At 40.1% G+C, this 19,952-nt stretch overlaps 2 protein-coding genes across 2 annotated transcripts in view; one reads left to right on the forward strand and one right to left on the reverse strand.

Annotated features, from left to right (window-relative positions):
• Window positions 1-11,635, forward strand: part of golga7bb (golgin A7 family, member Bb) — an 11,757-nt gene extending 122 nt beyond the window's left edge. The window contains exons 2-5 of the mRNA XM_068328317.1: window positions 3,689-3,814; window positions 5,059-5,211; window positions 10,468-10,569; window positions 11,503-11,635. Coding sequence (XP_068184418.1) covers window positions 3,689-3,814; window positions 5,059-5,211; window positions 10,468-10,569; window positions 11,503-11,589 — 468 coding nt within the window. The 3' untranslated portion in view covers window positions 11,590-11,635. The remainder of the gene's footprint in view (window positions 1-3,688; window positions 3,815-5,058; window positions 5,212-10,467; window positions 10,570-11,502) is intronic.
• crtac1b (cartilage acidic protein 1b) overlaps window positions 11,566-19,952 on the reverse strand; it is a 32,263-nt gene continuing 23,876 nt past the window's right edge. The window contains exon 15 of the mRNA XM_068328316.1: window positions 11,566-11,681. Within this exon, the coding sequence (XP_068184417.1) occupies window positions 11,566-11,681 (116 nt within the window). The remainder of the gene's footprint in view (window positions 11,682-19,952) is intronic.

The raw sequence follows: 19,952 nt of genomic DNA on the forward strand, positions 1-19,952 counted from the left end.
AATGTTGCGGCTCTGGTGTTCTGCGGGTCACCGTCAAGTTCGATCACGATATCAGCGTCAGCATCACTCTCTCAAACCGGTGTTGGTGATCTTTAATTGCGATCGTGTATCTGCAGATAGAAAATCAACATGTTTTTGTTTGTTGTTGTTTTTTTGTTTGCTTGTTTGTTTGTTTGTGTGCATTCTGCGGTGACAAACAGAAACCAGTATCATTCAGGTTGAACATACCCAGCAGGCGTAAAGCTGAGAAGAGAGATGAAGATGGAGCGTCAGCACCATGGATAGGGACAGCTTCTCCTTTTCTCCTCATCCTAACCTCCTCATACTTTCAAATTATCTTGACAAAGCTTTTTCCTTGCCTTGTAAAAACAAACAACAGCAGCTTTTCTTGTGTGTCACTCACCATGCTTGCTCTGGGTGTAGCTGCTGATTGGCATATCACAGAAGACGCAGACTCACTCACATAGAAGCGTCCTAATCCAACTAGTTCCTGCAGGCATCCACAGTTTGCAGATGTATTTTTAGCCCCAGTGATGCCTGGTAGCCATTCAGACAAGACCTGCTTCCTCTCTCCTTTTCTCGTGTCCTTGGTGATGTCACAATGCTGCTAAAGAGCACCATGGTTATCTTAGTTATCATAATGATCATATTAGGGGAGACAGCTATGCAGTACATCCTTACATGCAAGGTAGTGTGTGTGTGCGTGTGTGTGTGTGTGTGTGTGTGTGTGTGTGTGTGTGTGTGTGTGTGTGTGTGTGTGTTTATGTCTTAATTCAAACAGAAAGCATCCAATTAATGAGAGTGTGAAGTTATTCAAGGGTCATTGTGCTGCAAGTAAAGGTCCAGTGAACAGGAAGCTGGGCGGGATTCTGCAGGATGTGGATAGAGTGGCTTTAATTTCCTTTGGTGGTCTGCCAGGATCCATGTCCAAGCCTCATTAATAACTCTCTCTCTTACACACACACACACACACACACACACACACACACACACACACACACAGTACAACATACACATGCGGAGACAAGCTCTTAGAATGTGGAACCCTGACATATTTTATGTCCAGGACCCATCCATTATGTATGGTATATCTAATGTGAGCAGGCTGTTTGAGGTTGAACCCATCAGTTATTGAAGGTTAAGATGAACATCCATCCGCCTCTCTTCCTCCTTCCTTGTCTCATTTGATATCACAACTCCTACTGCGATGTTTTACTCTGAGCTAAGTCAGCAGATGACGCGTTAAGAGACTGGGAAATCATCAAATCATGCTGCAGCCTGTTTGTGCTGCATGGACGTTCTCTGGATCCATTAATGCTACTGCCAGATCCTCCTCTCATTCTGTAGGCTAGTGTTGCCTCTGCGTCTCACTCTGCCAATAAAGTGTCAGAGCATAGTGATCATCTCAGGGAATGGTAAAGGCTCAGCTCTCTCCTAAACCAGTGGTCCACTCTTGAACTTTGGTGCTACAGTCGTTGTCCTCCCACTCTCCTGTCATGCATTTTGACTATTTTGTCAACTCTGTCAAACCCAAATGATTTATCAACCAACCTCTGGCTTGGCAATGAATATTCATACTGCTGCAGATGGCAGCCAACCAGTTTATAGAGCAAGCTGAGTAAGAAAGATGAGTTTGAGGCGTCACATTGACTTAGTGTATTTGCTGTTGGTGTGTGTGTGTGTGTGTGTGCGTGTGTGTGTGCGTGCGTGCGTCTGTCTGTGCCCTTTGCAGTGTTTGGCCACTGGCGGCTCAGCCATGCTGCCAGGATGTGTTCCTTGAGGAAAGATGACTTGGTCATGACAGTCAGAATCACGTAAACTCAAAAATTGTGGTGCATATAAGTAGGCTGAGAGTATGAGAGTAGAAGTAAAATGAAATGACAGTAAACATATGTTAAAAGGATTTATGCGTCGTCTTTTATTTTTGGTTTCAACCCACGGAGCAGTTTGGTTTGTCACATTTCAGATGCCTGCTCATACGCGCTGCTAAAATACAGCATGCATAATTTGTATAATTCTATCTGTGCTTACTTCACCTCAGCTTGAAATCAACATAAAAATAAAATATAAATTAATTGCAATAGATGTGTGGGAAGAGGGAGAGGTCAACCAGTGCAGCAGGATGGAGTTTCTCAATGCAGGTTCCTGTGGGATCAGTATGACATTTAAGAGTTCAGTCTCCTTGTCTACTATATTTAGACGCGGTGACAGATTTGATTTGGATGTGGATATCCCACGCAGAAACATAACGTCAACACCCAGCCAGCAGAAATCATTCATCTGAAAGCCCAAAGTGGACACAGATGGGGCTTCTCTCCCAATAACATCAGCACCACATGACTAAAGAAAGGTTTTAAGATTAGACTTTGAAGAACACGCTGCTGGGCTGGAAAGAATGACTGCTGATGACTGAAGTCGTTCTGCAGAGAAGTACTTATATTTACATATGAATGGATGGTAGAATATTTTCAATATCTTGAAGAATGTCTGTAGAGTGTGTGTTGTGCATCGTCACCACTGCATCCCAGATATCCTGCCCTCCTCCTTCCTACTCAATGCTGCATTCCAGTACTTAGTTCCAACACCAGTGTATAATAATATGCAGATGACACTGTGGTGGTGGTCCATATGAGAGGGACAAACTTCAAGAGTCAAGAGTCTGGGCGTTCACATCTCCCAAGATCTTTCCTACCTGTTTCTTCTGTGGTTCCTTCCATCTTTATGCACCTAAAGTGTTTCTTTCCATTCCTCTCCTTTTCTGTTGTATTCACAAATTGAATTTGCTGCTTTAATACGTTTTACTGCCAACATTTTTTTGAGGTAAGCAACTTCAAATTCAATTTGAAGACAAGACGTCTGCTTTAATTGAGCGTTTTCTCTGTTTCGATGCCGCTCCTCACACGAAAGAACTGACAACTTTTTCAATCGTTGCATCCCACATTTGCAGAAAGATACCAACATACGGCACACAGCCTCAAGTAAAGGACCTCTGCACTGTTAATGAACCTGACTCACAGCAACTGATTCTAACCTGGATAAACGATGCTCAATCATGAGCTGATAATTGCTTCTATTAATAGTGTTGCTGTTCACCGTGATGCCCTGAAGATGATGTTGGGCAGGAGGGGGGACAGTGGTAAAAAAGATGGAGAAACCAAAAAGAGGGATATTAAAAGCTGTGGCCGATGACAAGATTTCATTGGCTGTGAGATGGCTGTGGCTTTTAGGTGACAAAAATAGCTGCTAGGATGCTATTCCTGGTCTACCCTGTAAAAAGATGAAAGACTGGCACTGTTGTCTGTTTACATGAGAGAAACTCTCTCTGGCTCAAACCTGCAGGTAACCTCATAAACTCAGACTGTGCTTGCATATAATTATTACAACACTGCAGCAGCAAGCCAAACCATGGTATTTGGAGCATAGTACAGTTTTGCTGTGTATGAAGATTCATGCATTATTTGAAGGTCTGAAGAGCATACTAAATTGTTAATTCTCTCTCTCTCTCTCTGTATGTATTGTATGTATATACAGTAGATCCATAGCGTGCTCACCAAGCCTGTACTTTTTTTAGTTTTGTTAGACTGGTTTTGAGGCTGTTTTGTCACGCTATAGATCTACAACTGTTTTGTTGACCTAAGATATATCGAAAAAGAGAAGTGTAACATTTGTACTTCTGCTGTGCCTTTAGTTCCATAACCTCCAGGAGTTGAGGCGCAGTCCATCTCTGCTCACGAAGGTGTTCATACAGAGAGACTACAGCGAAGGAACCACCTGCCGCTTCCAGACCAAGTTCCCCTCAGAGCTCGACAACAGGGTGAGCACACACACACACACACACACACACACACACACACACACACACACACACACACACACACACACACACACACACACACACACACACACACACACACACACTCGCATATGCATAATCGGCAAAATCACAGTTCACCTTAAATAACATCCCCGCTGACAGAAGAGAGACAGAAACAGTGATGGCTCATTACAGTTTAATAATGTCACAACAATGGTGGAGTCAGGATGTCAGAACATGTTTGAGTGATAAATCAGTTTGAGTTGATGATTTAACAAAAGTCATGTCCACCAGACCGCTGGCTTTACTGTTAATGCTAATTTATATTGTAATGGTAATGTTAGCATATCATGGATTTCTTTAATTTCACACTTCTAGTATATTCCCTTATCATTTATGACTGTAACACAGAAATCATATCAGATATTTAATCATTTAATCATTAGTCACTGGAAACATAACTTGTTGATGATGCTTATTGTGGTGGCAAAAGTGCTGCTGTCTTGAGTTTAAGTTGAATAAAAACAAAAAGTGAGACTGATGAAATTGTTTTATAAATTGTGCTCAAAATAAAAAAGTATTTGTGTAGGAAGAGTTATAACAGTGTGACTTACACGTAATAGAGCAGATATCCCGGTGCCCATAGGATGAGACTCAGCAGTGATCATGTGTTTTCATGATAAGGAATTAATAAATAATTTCATAATGTGAAGCAGTTAAAAAAAACTGAGAATGCAAATCACTGAATTTAGTGTGTATGTTACAGATTGCTGTAACTAAAATATGTCACGGTAGATATTCTTCCACCACTTATGGACACCGTATTTTCCAGCACTGACACATGAGAATTATAAAATTGAGAAAGCCCTCTGTCTTTATGCACAGCAGCAGAGAAAAGGCTTGTTTACCTGTATGTAAATAAACAGCAGTGTTTTTACCTTCAATTCTGTTTAGTGCTGTGGTTAAATATTGTAATTTGGCAATTAACATCTAAACAGAGCAATCCACACACAAAGACAAGACAGAAAAAGGGAGTTTCCATTTGGAAATATATTTTGACGAGCTTTTCAAGGTAAATATTGTGTCAGTTGCTCAAACTAAACAACTTACAGTTCTAGGTTTTCATTTCCATTTTGAAGGACAAAACCAGCATGATTAGCATACAGTTTTAAAACTAAACCTGCATCATTGTCTTCATCAGCTTGGCCACAATGCTTCAGCGATTGTTTTGTGTTTGTAAGCAGATTGAACGACCCTTGATTGAGGAGACGGTGAAAACCCTGAACTCGTTCTATATGGAAGCTGAAAAAATCGGTGGTCAGTCCTACCTGGAGGGATGTCTGGCCTGTGCAACAGCTTATTTCATCTTCTTTTGCATGGAGACACGCTATGAAAAGGTCTGTTCACACTTATTCTCCTTTGAACCACAATTAAACAAAAAGTTGTGAGGAAAAAAAAACTCTACGTGTTTTAGAGGGACAATGGGTCAGATAGGCGTTCTCAAATAGCTCAAAAATTATTTCTTTGGGTTCATTCATCATTCTTTTTAATACTAATTAATAATGTCTGCACAGCAGCAAACATTATCATCAATTTGTGATTTTAAAAGCACTGTTAGGATATAGATACACCACGTAACCAGCTACTCCCCCCAGCTTCCAGTATTTATGCTTAAGATAGGCTGGAGTGTCTTTTTTCATGTTGGCTCAGTAAAGCAAAGTTATAAATAATACAATCAATGATGGCTGAATTCCATCTACCGTAGCTCCTGGTTTAAATCACGGTCCTGGGGTGTATGTCCATGGGGAGAGTTGAATGGAGTATGGCCATCATTAACGATGGTTAACACCTGCATATTAAAAAAAAAATCAAGATGTCTCTTGTGAAACGGAATCTTTTGCCTTCTGGCTGGGGCTCCACACTTACGTCACAAATAAATGTGTTCCCCCAAAGGTTGAATTACTTCTTAGAGTCAACACAACCATTTAAACTTTAACAATTCCCTAGAGAATGTGCAGCTTGACTTTATACAGAGCTTGTTGCTTTATAGTTACTTATTTTTTTGTTCTTTCTATTTCTAACCTCCTATAGAAAGTGCAAACGTTCCAAAAGCCACAGACATCAATATTACATGTGCATACAGTGTAGTGCAGTTTCATCAAACCTAACTTATGGGAAAGTGTTGTCTCAGATAACTTGTGCATAAAAAATATTCATTCATACATTTTAGAGATTAGAGAATCATCCTAGTGGGTGTTAGATTTGTGAACTTTGAAACGATCACCACTTTTTCCACACAATTACTGCACACAGATAAATGACTAACATCTACAAAACTGACCAGTTCTAGCATCTAAATATCCGTCAAACATCTTCAATGTGTGGGGATACGGGGGAAGATGGGCGATCCCGAGAGAATCTGGATCCTGTGCAGCAGAATATTAATGTAGGGAATTTTGAGCTTACAGCTGGTTGTGATAAACTCCATTGCTCATCCATTAGGCTTATTTACGTCCATATTTGGCCATTTTTATGGAAACCAGCATGCAAATGCTAGTTACACCGTCTGAGGTCAGAACACAAAGGCCAACACGGCATTAAAAAAAACAAAAAACAAGATACGATCTCATTCTCTTCTGCACAATGTTCCCCTTCAGCTGTCTGCCCACTATTAGAAATTGCTCTAAACCACCTGTGTGCCGGTAGGCAGGGCGTGGCTCGCCTGCTGGGACACAACTGTTACATTCACTATTAAAAAGATTGAGAAAGAGCAGATGATGAAACGGCGTTGCTGCTTGTGGCTCCATGAGACAGAACAGGAACACTCCCCTTGTACACAATGGACGTACGCTGACGCACAGTAAGTTTGATTAATCCTCTTGTGACTGTTTGGGTACCTGCCGGTGTTTTAGGTGAAAATAGAGCGGCGTGAAGTCGAAGCATGCCACCCACAACTGTCATCTCCCTGGTTTTGTTGCGTTTCTTTATCAAAGCGGTGTATGGACGCTGGAAGTCCGACCAAGAAGCATGAAAGGAGTTATTGCTGGGTTGAAGCCATGCAGAAATTGTTTCATCTCTCTATCAGCTGGATGCTGCTCCATTGAGAGTCTGAAATGTTATCGGTCATACAGTAGCCTTGTTTATTTACTTGTGTAACTTGGCATTAATGACATTATGACTGACATCAACTGCACCCACCCAAGTTGACGCTGCCTGTGCGTGTATGCCTACTGATAACAAGGCCACACACGAGTGAGCATCAGCCAGTTTTCAGATTCACTGAAGCACCCAGAACCCTTGATGCTCATATCTCCACCTATCAAAGGACGCTGATTGCTCCCAGGATGTCAGAACAGATCCGTGTGCACACAAGCATTCATAAAGCTTACCTCATGCATAGCCTGCGCCCTCCATTTCCCACTTTTCTACTTCTGTTATTCACAAGAATGTGGCAGCACATGTGGGACTCATGTACGCACACATCACTTCCTTTATATCACACTTTAAAAAGAACTCTCCCTCTTGCACTAAAGAGCACACACTTTTTACAGTCATATGTAAGTGAGGCAAGGAGATACTGTATATAAACACATTCATGAGATTTTCCTAGAACGGCTGTCACACACATTCCAGTAGAACACAGGCACAGCATGTTCACCGCTACTGTCACATTGTTCCGCTGAGGAGGACTGAGCTTCCCTGAGGGCTCACAAGCACTGAAAGGATTGGCCTTTTTGGGTGCACGACAATAAACCTGTTAGTCAGGGCTCTGCTCTCATTCTCTTTGATGGAGTTTATAACAAAAGACACAGTTAGTATTATGCTCATAAATGTGTGGATAGTGTCACTGCCTCAAGCCAAATAATATTGCCTCTGTTAAGGTATATTTGATATCTACCTGACCGATTTAAAGCAGCCCAATGAAGTAAATCACTTCTTTCTGGCTTCATGTGGATTTGCACTGGGGATTTCATGTCTTGTTAGCTCCACTATTATATCATTTCCCAGATATTCCGTTGCAAATGTGTCTTTCTCTTCTTCCAATGGGAGACAGAAGAAAATATCCTCCCGTGGTTTACTCTTTATGAGCAGAGGTCACTATAATAGCAGCTGTGCCTGCAGCTGCAACAGGCCATTGACATCCAACATGATCGCTGCTCAGTGTTTTACAGCAGCTATCATTTTAATCTCTCAAGGCTGGGAGTACTGCAGTGACCTTAAGTCAACTAACAAAAGTGGATACAAGTTTAGGAATAAAAAAGTCACATCCCAATCCAACCTTTCTCAAATTGTGATTATAGTTTGTAATGTGAATCTTACTTTTGTAGTTTTAACATTTTACTTACAGGATTATTTTACTTGGCAATGTCACTGTGGTTTAACAGGGAGAGCAGATCATCCACTCATCAGAGGGTCAGTGGGTAAACCCATGGCTTCCAATGCACATCAGTCTCCTTGGGCAGGATACCAAGCCCCTAATGGCTCTCATGGTTGTTCCATCACTGATTAGATTAGTAAGGCTGTGCAAGGCTGAGCGTAGAGATATAAGGATGTTATGGATAATAATAATAATGCCTCTGAAGAAGGAGGAGAAACATTACAGATTGAACTTCTGTCATCAGTAAATGTGCATGAATTGGTGAATTACCCTAATGACACTATGGGTGGTTGATGGTTTGGAAAAGTGTGATTTGAAAAGGCTTGGCCACTTATTTAAGTCGTTAAAAAGGAGTCTGACTGATGAAAAAACACAAGCAGTGGGACAATGTTTAAACAAACCTTTAGTTTATATGTTCAAGTAAGTCTAAGAAAAAGTCAAGAAAAGGAAAAATAACTCAAAGGTTTAGAAAACCAGAAAAACCAAAGGAGAAAATTGACACAAAAAGTGGCAGAAACTGTGAAACAAAACTGATTTAAAAGTATTATGTGATTGAAAATAATGAAACAACAAATGACAAAACTTGACTGGACATGGAGCTCTGCATGGACGTAGCGCTGGTAGTCCGACACTCAGGACAAGACAAACTGGCACAGGACAAAGGGAAATGCAGGCTTTATATGCACAGGGTGAGGAGTAATCAGGGTGAGACTGACTATCAACTGGAGGGAAACACAGAAAGTTACCTGAAACAAGAGGAGAGTCTGAGTACCAAATAAAATAAGTCATGAAAAAATATGGACACAAAAATAAAAAGGCTACATTACTTCTTTGAAATGACTTTCTGTAGTGGCCGCTCCAACCAACAGCTTCCTAGAGTGGAGATTAACAGGGAAAATATTCACTTTGAAAAACTTTTTCATTTTTCCATTCTGTCTGACTAGAGGTGGTGACGTCTTATATGTCAGATGTCAATCTCACATTCGTCACACACAATTACAATCCCTTTTGAAAATTAATCAACTCAAGTCAAATCATGATCCTAAATTATATGAACAAAATAATACACAAGGCAAATGTGTTTAATAATAATAATAGACAATGCAATTTGTGCTTCAGCCCAACACTCACCGTTTTGCAAGCTCATACAGGTCTGTTGTGATCTCTATAAACCAAGCCACCCAGGGACAGTGTCCATTCTGTATGTAACTGTGGGGTTACAGGGATAGGATGTAGCCCTGCACCTCTTTGGGAGACTGTCACCCCTGACCATTTATTTGTCATCTAACCAGTTTTTCTTGATATTCATTTTGTAATCTTTTTTTCCCCTCTGGGTAATAGAAATGTTTTTACTCAGTCTTTACTTAAAATGTGTTAAAATAAAAAAAATGTGTTTTTGTTATTATTACTATTATTCTTAGTTTTCTTATTCCTATTATTATAGTTATTCTTATAGTTATCATAGTTGTATTTGTATTGGCGTAATTATTTATTTTATTTTATTTTTTTCATTATACATAAGGTGAACTGTGTGTAGTAGATAAATTCATACAGACTCACTTGTTTGAATTTGTTTGCCAAGGCATGGTCTGAACTTAGTGCTTCACTCCACTCCTGCTCTGTGGTTTTGCAAAGTTGAGTGCAGTGCAAATGTATTTTAAATAAACTGTCCACCTCACATGTTAGAGTGTTTCCAAATTGCCCCGACAGTTAACCAAAGCATAACATCTAGCCTCAGAGAGCCATCTTTGGAATTAGGTACTGAAGCTTCCAAATGAAAAACTTCAAAAAGAGAAAAGCTCAGGCTTGTCAACTTCAGTAATTCAATTCATGCAGCCTTGCTTGACATGAGTGGCTTGGAACTATGTATAAAGAATATCTGCTGTTCTTAGAGCATAATGGAATTGCTTTGAGCGTAGATCATGATTTTCAGGGAAAATACAGACGGCCAATGACTCAAGACTTGGTATCATATACCGAATTCCAACTACATGCAGAAAGACTGCTAACTCATTTGTTCCATTTTTCATTCTTTCCTTGCAAGACACCACAGAAGGAGGTTTAAGTTTCTGCAGCCCTTCCCATGTTTAGCCTCTTAAGGTAGATAGTTAATACATGTAACACGGAGTGCTCTGTGAAAAGTAGCATGCAGCTCTCTTCAGATTATTTTCCAATGAACAATGTGTTCTGCTGCTGGAGTTTTTAGGCTTTCATTGTGCTTTTAATGGTTTTAATCAAATATGGATCACCTCTAACCCCTGATGTTTTATTCCAGGTGCTGAAGAAGATATCAGGCTACATTCAGGAGCAGAATGAGAAGATATATGCTCCTAGAGGTCTGCTCCTCACAGACCCCATAGAGCGAGGAATGCGGGTTGTATCCTTCTCTAAATGTTCTCTGAATACCGTGTGATGAAGGCACACAACAGGCTCACTTGAGGCTTACAGTAGTAATAGACGTGGGGAGAGAGGAAAGTCACCAGTTAGAGTCAATCAAACATCTGGGTTGGATAAATGAATAAGAAAAACCTTTTCCTCTTTCCGTTTGAGATGTCCTTGAACCATGTGCTCACACTCCATCAGCGGCATAGTTTGGGTTAAAAAACGCACACAGTACACAACATAAAGATCAGAAAAAAACACAATGATGAGATGAATCCATGTGTTTGATATGCGTGTTTGTTGAGTTGTTCTTTCACAGTAAAGTTGCCTTGTCACAAGCAGCATAATTCTTCATCCTGTTAAAAGGCAGAAGTAGAGAGAGTGGATGTGTCCATTAGACCATCACATAGAAGGACAACACTTCATAGTTCTATACAGTTTCCATTTGTGGTTTCTGTCAAACAGCATAGCATATTCTATGTTTTTTTTCTTTTAATCTCAACCTCCTTTTTTTAATGTAAAAGTCCAGTTTAAGAAAGTCAATCTGCCCTTTGGGCTTGGACCCATCAGTCAAGGTCCAGTTGTCCATTTGAAAGCAGACAAAATGGTTTTTGCCTTCCTTGGCCCGTCCTTTACTATTTTTCAGAAATTATGATGTTTGGAACACATTTGAGATGAGTTCAGTCAATGCAAACACGAAAACAGGGAGATGGAAAACATGCATACATACATTTGTCGTACATATGACTCATCTGAAAATAACTTTTGCATATCCCCACATTAACGTAGACAACAACACTTACAACAACAGCAGAAACATCTTTTTACCTTTTGAAAACCTTTTACCTTCAACTATTTTCCAAACCCCCTTTTTCCACACTCACCATCATGATGCGCGATGAACCTTGACAATCTTCCCTTTTCTCAGCTGGAGATCAGTGTCTATGAGGACCGGGGCTCGGGCAGCTCCAGCCCCAGCAGCAGCATGTCGTCAGCAGGCAGCAGTGCTCGGTGACTGGAGGGGCAGCGCCAGGCTTACGGGTACCACCACAGGGGCAGTGGCACGCTCACCAACATCCACAAGCTGAAACATGAGAGCACCAGGTTCTAAGACAAGAGGAGAAAAACGGAGACGAGGAGGTGACGCCCTGCATTCGAACTGTAACTCCTTTGCTCAACTACGTACCGACTCAAGAACAGGAGCCAGCTTACACAAACACACTGAATGAACGACAGATAGTGGGAGTGAGACAGAACCTGCACAAAGACTTTAGACACGTGTACAAGTTAACATCCATAGTGTCTGTGAGGAAATGCCCCCAGCTCTCCACGAGATACCCAAAGCAAAAGAAAGCAAGAGAATCTTCCTTTCATGTTTTTCTCTCATTCCATCATGTCTGTTCTCACACACATCTCTGTTTTATGGCTCATTCAATAGGCTTAGCCTTGATTAGACAGAACATCAATGCTTGATTGTTTTCACAGGGGTCATTGACTTTATATCTATATGCTGATGCATCAACGGTGTGGTGTGTGCATCCCTGATATCTGGATGGAATAAAGCTACAAGCCTCTTGGGAGAGCTGATGCTCTCATTGAATGATTGTATTGATGTCAGGTAGGCTGGGGTCACGCTGCTTTCAATGCTAGTAAATTGGAGTTGCTGTGGGACCGCTTGGTTCTACGCTCTCTTCGCATGCTTTTGGCTTCAAAATCAAACACCTAACAGAGAGCACCTTGGATTATTTATCCTCCTGATGCACAGCGGTGGATACATCAGAGATGTAGGTCACCACATGCCTCACACATGCACGCACATGCATACACACATATGTACACAGATGGCTACTGGCCATAAGTTCCTGCACAGAGTTTGTCAGACGTGGAGTTGCAGAGTTGACTTCCACTCTCTGTTTTCAGCTAGTTGAGAAGGAAAGAAAATCCAAGCCTGAAGGACTGTGTGTGTGTGTGTGTGTGTGTGTGTGTGTGTGTGTGTGTGTGTGTGTGTGTGTGTGTGTGCGCGCGTGTGTGTTTCATCAAGCCCAGCCTCGACATGTATGAGAGGAAATTGTTCTTTTACAGATAATTTTTTAAAATTAATCAAAGCAATGACCAAACCGAGTGTATTGTATTTGTCATGCATAAAGTAACATTGAGAATAGAAGACATTTAATATTTCTCCACTGTCAAAGGTCTTCAGTTCACTCCACTGCCGATGCCTTCGGTGTGCATTATTAACATACTCTATCACCCAGAGGTGCAGCTCCCTCTAGGGCCTGACGGAAGAAGTTCTGAACTTCTGACAGAAAATTAGAAAAATGACTTCTGATCCGAACCATTCTTTGCTCCTTAATGAAACATAATATTCATGTTATGCTACTTATTCTCACCACTGCACTGAGGAGCAGAAACACTGTCAGTCCCATCGGGGAATTTCTGTCTGACAAAGATACAAAAATATGTCTGTGTGTGTGTGTGTGTGCGCGCGTGTGTGTGTGCGTGCGTGCGTGCATGTGTGTGTGTGTCTGTGTAGGCTAATGAAATAGCAAAGACATTGAGGGCTGTAGACAGGGAGCCCACACAATGTCTAATAAAAGAAGCCCTGTTTTGGTGTCAGCATATTTTATGTCCGTTGCCACAGTTCTGTCTCCCTTTTTCCTTTACCACTTTCACTTTTGTTTAATATTACTTATTTTTAGTTTACTTCATTCAAACAGCCTTGTGTCCTTTTGCCAGAGCAATTTCATGGAGAAGTTAGATGACAAAGGTCGCTGTGGACCTGCAGATGTTTTGCTTCAGTCCATTGGCTAGTTTAACTTTGGCTCGTCATTTTAACACTTGGGGGAAGGGACTGACCCCACAGAGACATCCTACAACAGCCGTTGAGTTCAGTTGTGATTGTGTTCAGCCTCCTGTGCTTTTTGATGCCTTCATGTTTCATTGCAGTGGAATGGATACCCAACCTGGGGCTGATGGACTGATCAATTTGTAAAATGACTCATCACTGCCAATTATAGAACTCATTGGACAATGAATAAAGATGAAATAAAGAGTGTTTGTGTGAACTGTGCTGTAGAAGCTCTGTACTGTACATGGATTTAAAGGATTATTCATGTTGAGTTTGTGAGGGGGATGAAAAGTCCTTATTGCTTTTCAGTTCCAAATCATCACTGTTGCCATATGTCTTAGTCTCTTCATACATTTTTAATGTTTTTGATATCCTGTCTTATTTGGGCATCAAGCAACAGAAAGCAAACAGTATCGTCTGTCCAGTTGTCAGCTGCTTGTCTTCCGGAAAATGAAGAGAACATTTTGTTTTGTCCAAAATACAAAGCAAATGTTTGATAGTGTAGCTAAAGGTATTGTTAATTATATTGTCAGTAATTATACTAAAGGTACTGGTGAGAAAGGATTCCTCAAGGGAAGTGTTAAATTCACAGACTAAATTAGTTTAGGCATTGATTGAATTATGGAATGGTTCTATGTGGGAACTGTCCAGACGGAAAACTCTGTCAAGGTGCCACCTTGAAATTAAGTCTCGTCTTCAAAAAAAATAGATGTATGGATGAATGAATTAAACATTTTAGTTCCACTAAAAATTTGAAATTGAAATTTTAATCATCCACCACTTATATCAAAACTAATCCCTTAAATCCACTGCTAATTTGTAAATTTTTGCATGCTAATAGACAAAACTGAAGCATTTGACCTCTTAAATTGAGTGTTGTAATCGTGAACATGTTTAAAAGCTAATATAGCATTTAGCTCGTCCATGTACCTATTGCAACCTAACAGAATTGCTCGCATGACGTTTACTCTCATGATGTATTTGCAACACAAGAAGTGGAATTATCACATCACGCAGTTATATACAAACTCATTCCAGAGATGGAATCAAATGTAAATTCACTCTGGTGAAATGCCACTGAGCACTTTCAACTCTAAAATTTCACCAGGGGCCAGGAATTGCTAAAACCTGTAAGAATTGAGATTCTCCCATGTGAGATCATTGGCAGATTTGGTTTTCTGACAACCAATAAAATGTTTGCTTCAATTGCGGCTGATTATGTAAGGAAACATTGATGACAACATTATTTTTCTTTTGGTTTGTTTCTGAGAAGTTCAGGAGGAATATTCATGGGTTTGAATTGGGCAAATACATCAAATAAACTCAAATGATTTTGCATTGCAAATGATTGAAGTAAAGCTTTGTATTCGGTATAGATGCACTGTTGGTTTGGCTTGCAGATATCTTATAGCAATGAGCTACTGCGCATTGAGTGGGAGGAATTAAGGGAATGGTGTTTACAGCAATCTATAGCCTTTCCAGTTATTTTCATATTGACATGTGTTCATTTCAGCAGTTCATTAAAAGAATCAAATCCTTTAAAACTGATCTTGGACGGCTTTTCAAACTATTGTATGCCTTTGGTAAAATGTAAATCATGTGTGCTGTTTCTTCTTATCACCAGCCTCTTTGAGCCATGTTGTGTAAAGAAGGCTGAAACTGCATCATTGTTTAAAACTGCATGATGTGTGTGAAAAAGAACGAGTACTACGAAAAAGAGAAATCCCTCAGGTGTGCTGCTACAGGAGGTGAATTTTTTTATCTCTGTGTTATTTATGTTTAAATCACATTATTTACATATATAATGAAGTGTATTCATGTATGTTGAGTAAGTGTCTCCGTGAGATGAATAAAATGTCTGATGAAGCTGATAGAAGGAGAAGTTTTGTGACTACAGGCTGCCATTGGTGCTGTATGTATGTTCACACACACATGCACACACACACACACACAAAATGTTCACAAAGAACTGTGAGTTATTCCAAGAGTGTCAGAGCTGGGAAGTAAATTCTGTCGACGTGAGGGGTGACGTTAGGTCGAGTCACGCAGACAACTTTCACCCAGGAGACAGGAGTTTACATTGTGTGAAATCAAATGTCACAGATCTCTTCCTGAACCATATGTCGGAAAGGTTTTGTCACATCGCACACACATGCTATGGGGAGGAGATGCAGAGCAGCTCATGACAAAGTGGGAGTAAGATGAGGAGGTGTTACAGTGCAGTGTTCTCAGGTAAATCAGCTGTTTGTTATGCTGTTATTAGGATCCAGTGGTGGAGGATAAAATGGTTAAATTAGCCGAATGGCTGTAAAACTATAGCCATGAGCAGAAATCTGGTTTGTATAGTAAAAATTTATATTTAATTACTCAATTAAATAACTGTTCATTGGAGCAGATTCAAACAAGATTGGTGTTTTGGGCACATTTATTCATGTTATTTATTAGTTATGTATTAATTAATAGTATTCTGAATCAATGATGAACAGTTCCTATGTCTGACGTCCTGAGCTATCAAAGAAACATCTACAAAATTCTTTAGAAATTCTAGAGTATTTGAAGTCATTATTGGGTATTCAAAACTCACATGGTTGTATTTATATTAACAAAAGTCTAGGTTAACAGCTCACCAGTGAACCTGAGCACATATCTCTTCTCTCTCTGAAGGAGAGAGAAGACATGTTGAGCTTAAATTATATGAACTTATATTAACTTCTGTTAAGCACAGCTCCATGTTACGCTAACAAAGATACAAAAATATGTGTGTGTGTGTGTGTGTGTGTGTGTGTGTGTGTGTGTGTGTGTGTGTGTGTGTGTGTGTGTGTGTGTGTGTGTGTGTGTGTGTGTGTGTGTGTGTGTGTGTGTGTGTGTAAGACGTGCAATAGATCCATCATAACCTACTCATAAGGCTGATGTTCTGGCAGATTGTCAGACTGGGTGAATATCACAGGAGGAGGAGCAACAACAATGAAGTGGTGGAGTGAAGAACCACCTGTGAGAAAAGGTCAGTCTCCAAAAATAACCTCTCCCTGCACACAGACCTCTTTTCTTCTTCTGTTCTTTCCTGTGTTCTGCCACAGACAGTTATGACAACTTTTTTGATTTTTTTTAAAAATTCCTTGTTGACATTTTCTCTACCTCCACCAAACCATTCCTGTATTTTTCATTTCTCATTCTTTGAATCAGAAACAACTGGCCTACTTGACCTTTTTCCATAAATTTGCCTGTCTGAGTCACAAACAGCCAGAAAGAGGAAAAATGTCACTTTCAGGAATCGACTGTTTAAAATGTTTATTCCACCATTGACAGAAAAATCATTATCCCACTGTTGCATGTTAAATTTTGACATGGGCCAATGCAAAGCAGTCATTATTATAATGAAGTTCACAACTGTATGATTGTATGAAATACATCAAAAATTAATCTCTTACAGGAAAAATCTCTTCGCATCAGATGAAAACTTTGGCTTGTCGTGACACAAGAGGAGGATGTGCACTCCTGTGTCCTACACTTGACCCGTGTGTGTTACTCATGTTTGCTTCATGTCCATGAACCAGAACTAACAAAACAAAAGGAATTCAGTCAAATGGATTCTTTTTTTTTATATTCTGGCAGTCTACCCCAAAGCCTTATGAGGCATAAAACTATGCTCACTCAAACTCACCAAGTCTTCGTCCGTATCAGTCCAAAGTCAAGATCACGGTTGGTTAAAAGAGTTCATTAAAGCAGCATTACTGTGCATTAAACTGCTGTGTTCCAATAAACAGAACAGATCAGTGACACTGCCTGGAACACGCATGCGTTTTAAAGTGTGGGATTATATGATATTTTTAATTTCTTGAGCTGACACTTTCAACATGGTTTAATCTGCAGGATTTGTCTGTGTTTTTGACACTTCATAAATTGTGCTTAGCATGTTTTGTTTCCCCCCCTCCCCCCACTATACCGCTATTCTGACTGTTAGCTTTGGCACGAATTCCATCACAGTTTATTTAACCTCTGCTTGATTGGCAGTCCTGACGTTGTGTAGCCCTGAATGCCACATAGCTACGTCAAGTGCTCAAGGCTACAAAATGTGCGGTTGCAGTTAAAATAGCCCTGCTGATCAGCCTGGTTAGCTGTGAGACAGACAATATTGTCATTCTCCTAAATTGTGTTGCTAGAGGCGGATGAATGCTGCCGCATCAGTCACTTCTCTGTTTACTGCTCTGAATGTTCAACAGAACCAGAATGAATGATGCAGTCCACCCTTTAAAAACATTTAAAAGGAAGGTCAGTTTTAACATTATTCTAAGAAAATTACTTCTTGGTTCAACTTTGGGCTTTTCCGCCTGATAAAGTTGTGGCTACACATACGTTCTGTCTGCAAAGAGGTAATGATACGAATATTCTGGGAATCTTAGTTATTATTAGGTTATTATTCATTCATTTATTTACATATACAGGTATTTTAAATTATTTCCTTTACCCTCTTACTTCCTAGTCGCATACGAGAAACGTCCTACTTCTTGTGATGCCATAGGTTAAGAAAAGAGATGAAGAAGGCGTTTCATGTAATTCTATTAAAAATATGTAATTATGTTGGCATATAGCACAAGTTGCTTGAAATGCTTTTAGCAGACAGCTGCTGCTAATCCATTCTTGCTGAAGCAGCTTTATCTGCACTGCTACTTGTTTCTTTTCATCTCCCAGGGGATAGAAAAACCTGCTTGACTGCTCACATCTGGGACAATCTCATTTCCAGCTCCTTTTTCTCATGATCTCCGTACAGCACAAATATTTTCTTAAAATATCATTTTATATCTAATCTTCTGTCATTTTCTGCGACCAGTTAATGGGATATGCACATTGAGTAATTGCTTATGGGAAGATTTTGTGGTTTGAAACAAGGAAAATAAGAGATGTGGGCTATACAGTATGTGCATGTGAAAATCTGCTATACACACACACACACACACACACACACACACACACACACACACAGATGCACGCACATATATGCATGCACACACAATGTTGTGGTCAAGGGTTTATTTTTCACAGGGATATCTCCACTTTCAATTCATTTCAGCAGAGAAAATCTGCTGGAGCTTCTGTGACACAAACAGTACTCCAACCATGCAAAACACACACACACACACACACACACACACACACACACACACACACACACACACACACACACACACACACACACACACACACACACACACACACACACACACACACACACACACAGCATTGATATAGCACAGCTGTACGACATATTGTAGCTTTTTTCTTTTACTGCTGATGTTTTCCTCTGTGGTGTTTATTCTGTTGCTGAAATTAATGATAACACATCATTTTTCTAACTTTCTTGAACTTATTTCAGTTTTCAGCTTCCAGTTGACCCAAAAATCTGAAATTCTTCTTCAAGGTATGTCTTAAGCGATAATGTATTCCATTATGGTCTAAACTGTGTTTTCATTCATTTCTTCAGCATTAACTCAGTTCTAAACAGACTCCAGTTTGGATGAACACAGACAAGCACCATACCTGGATTAATTCTTGTGTAATTGTAGACCATTCAGGAAACCCCCTGCATGTGCGAGTAATCTGAACAATATATGTTGCCGTGTATGTTGTCAGCAATGTTCAACGATTTTCTTTCCCACTTCAAACTTCAGAACTTGCTGAACTGACACAACCCATTTCAAAACATTTGTAGGAAAAGATACAAAGTGGATTCACATGCAATTTTGATTTTTTAAAAATGTTGTGAATCTCAGTTTACATGCAGCTTACATATCAGTTCTCAGTGAAACAAGTCAATTTTGTAAAAGTGTGATTGAAACAACAGTTTGTCTTTATGATATGTTGGTTTCCTCAAATATTTTAGTGGAGTGGACAGACCTCACTGAACCCTTGGCAACTCTCTTCACAGATTCTTTGGCTTACACAGACAGCATGACAACACCAATGCAGCAGAGATCCATGGTGGCTACTTTTAATTTCTTTAACACATCCATCATTGTTTATTACTTTACGCTCTGATGGCTCTTAGTTTTCATTAAAAGAGAAATGAGCATAATCTCTATATCTGAGTTGAAATTATTCATATTTACAGGTGACGTGTGTGTGGTCTGGGTTCAGCTCATTAGCAGGCAGGATGTCATGAACCCCGGTTTGGTATCTTAAATACAATGGGTGAGGCTTTTGTCTGGAAACATCCAACATACATGTATGTAACACTTGGCCTAGCGAGTGAATGGGGACAAATGTATTGAACACACACACACACACACACACACACACACACACACACACACACACACACACACACACACACACACACACACACACACACACACACACACACACACACTACCCTAGTGAGCAGTAAAACTGATGATAAATTTATCCCCTGCTATGACAGTAATTGTGCTCTAAAGCTGGATAATTGGGGAGCTGTGGTGAAGTTTCTGAGTTGCTGAGAAGGGATCCAACACTCGCATGGAAATGTGCAAGCAAAAATTTGTCACACAAGATGC

Source organism: Antennarius striatus, chromosome 11 (assembly GCF_040054535.1).
Source record: "Antennarius striatus isolate MH-2024 chromosome 11, ASM4005453v1, whole genome shotgun sequence".
Classification (NCBI taxonomy): Eukaryota; Metazoa; Chordata; class Actinopteri; order Lophiiformes; family Antennariidae; genus Antennarius; species Antennarius striatus.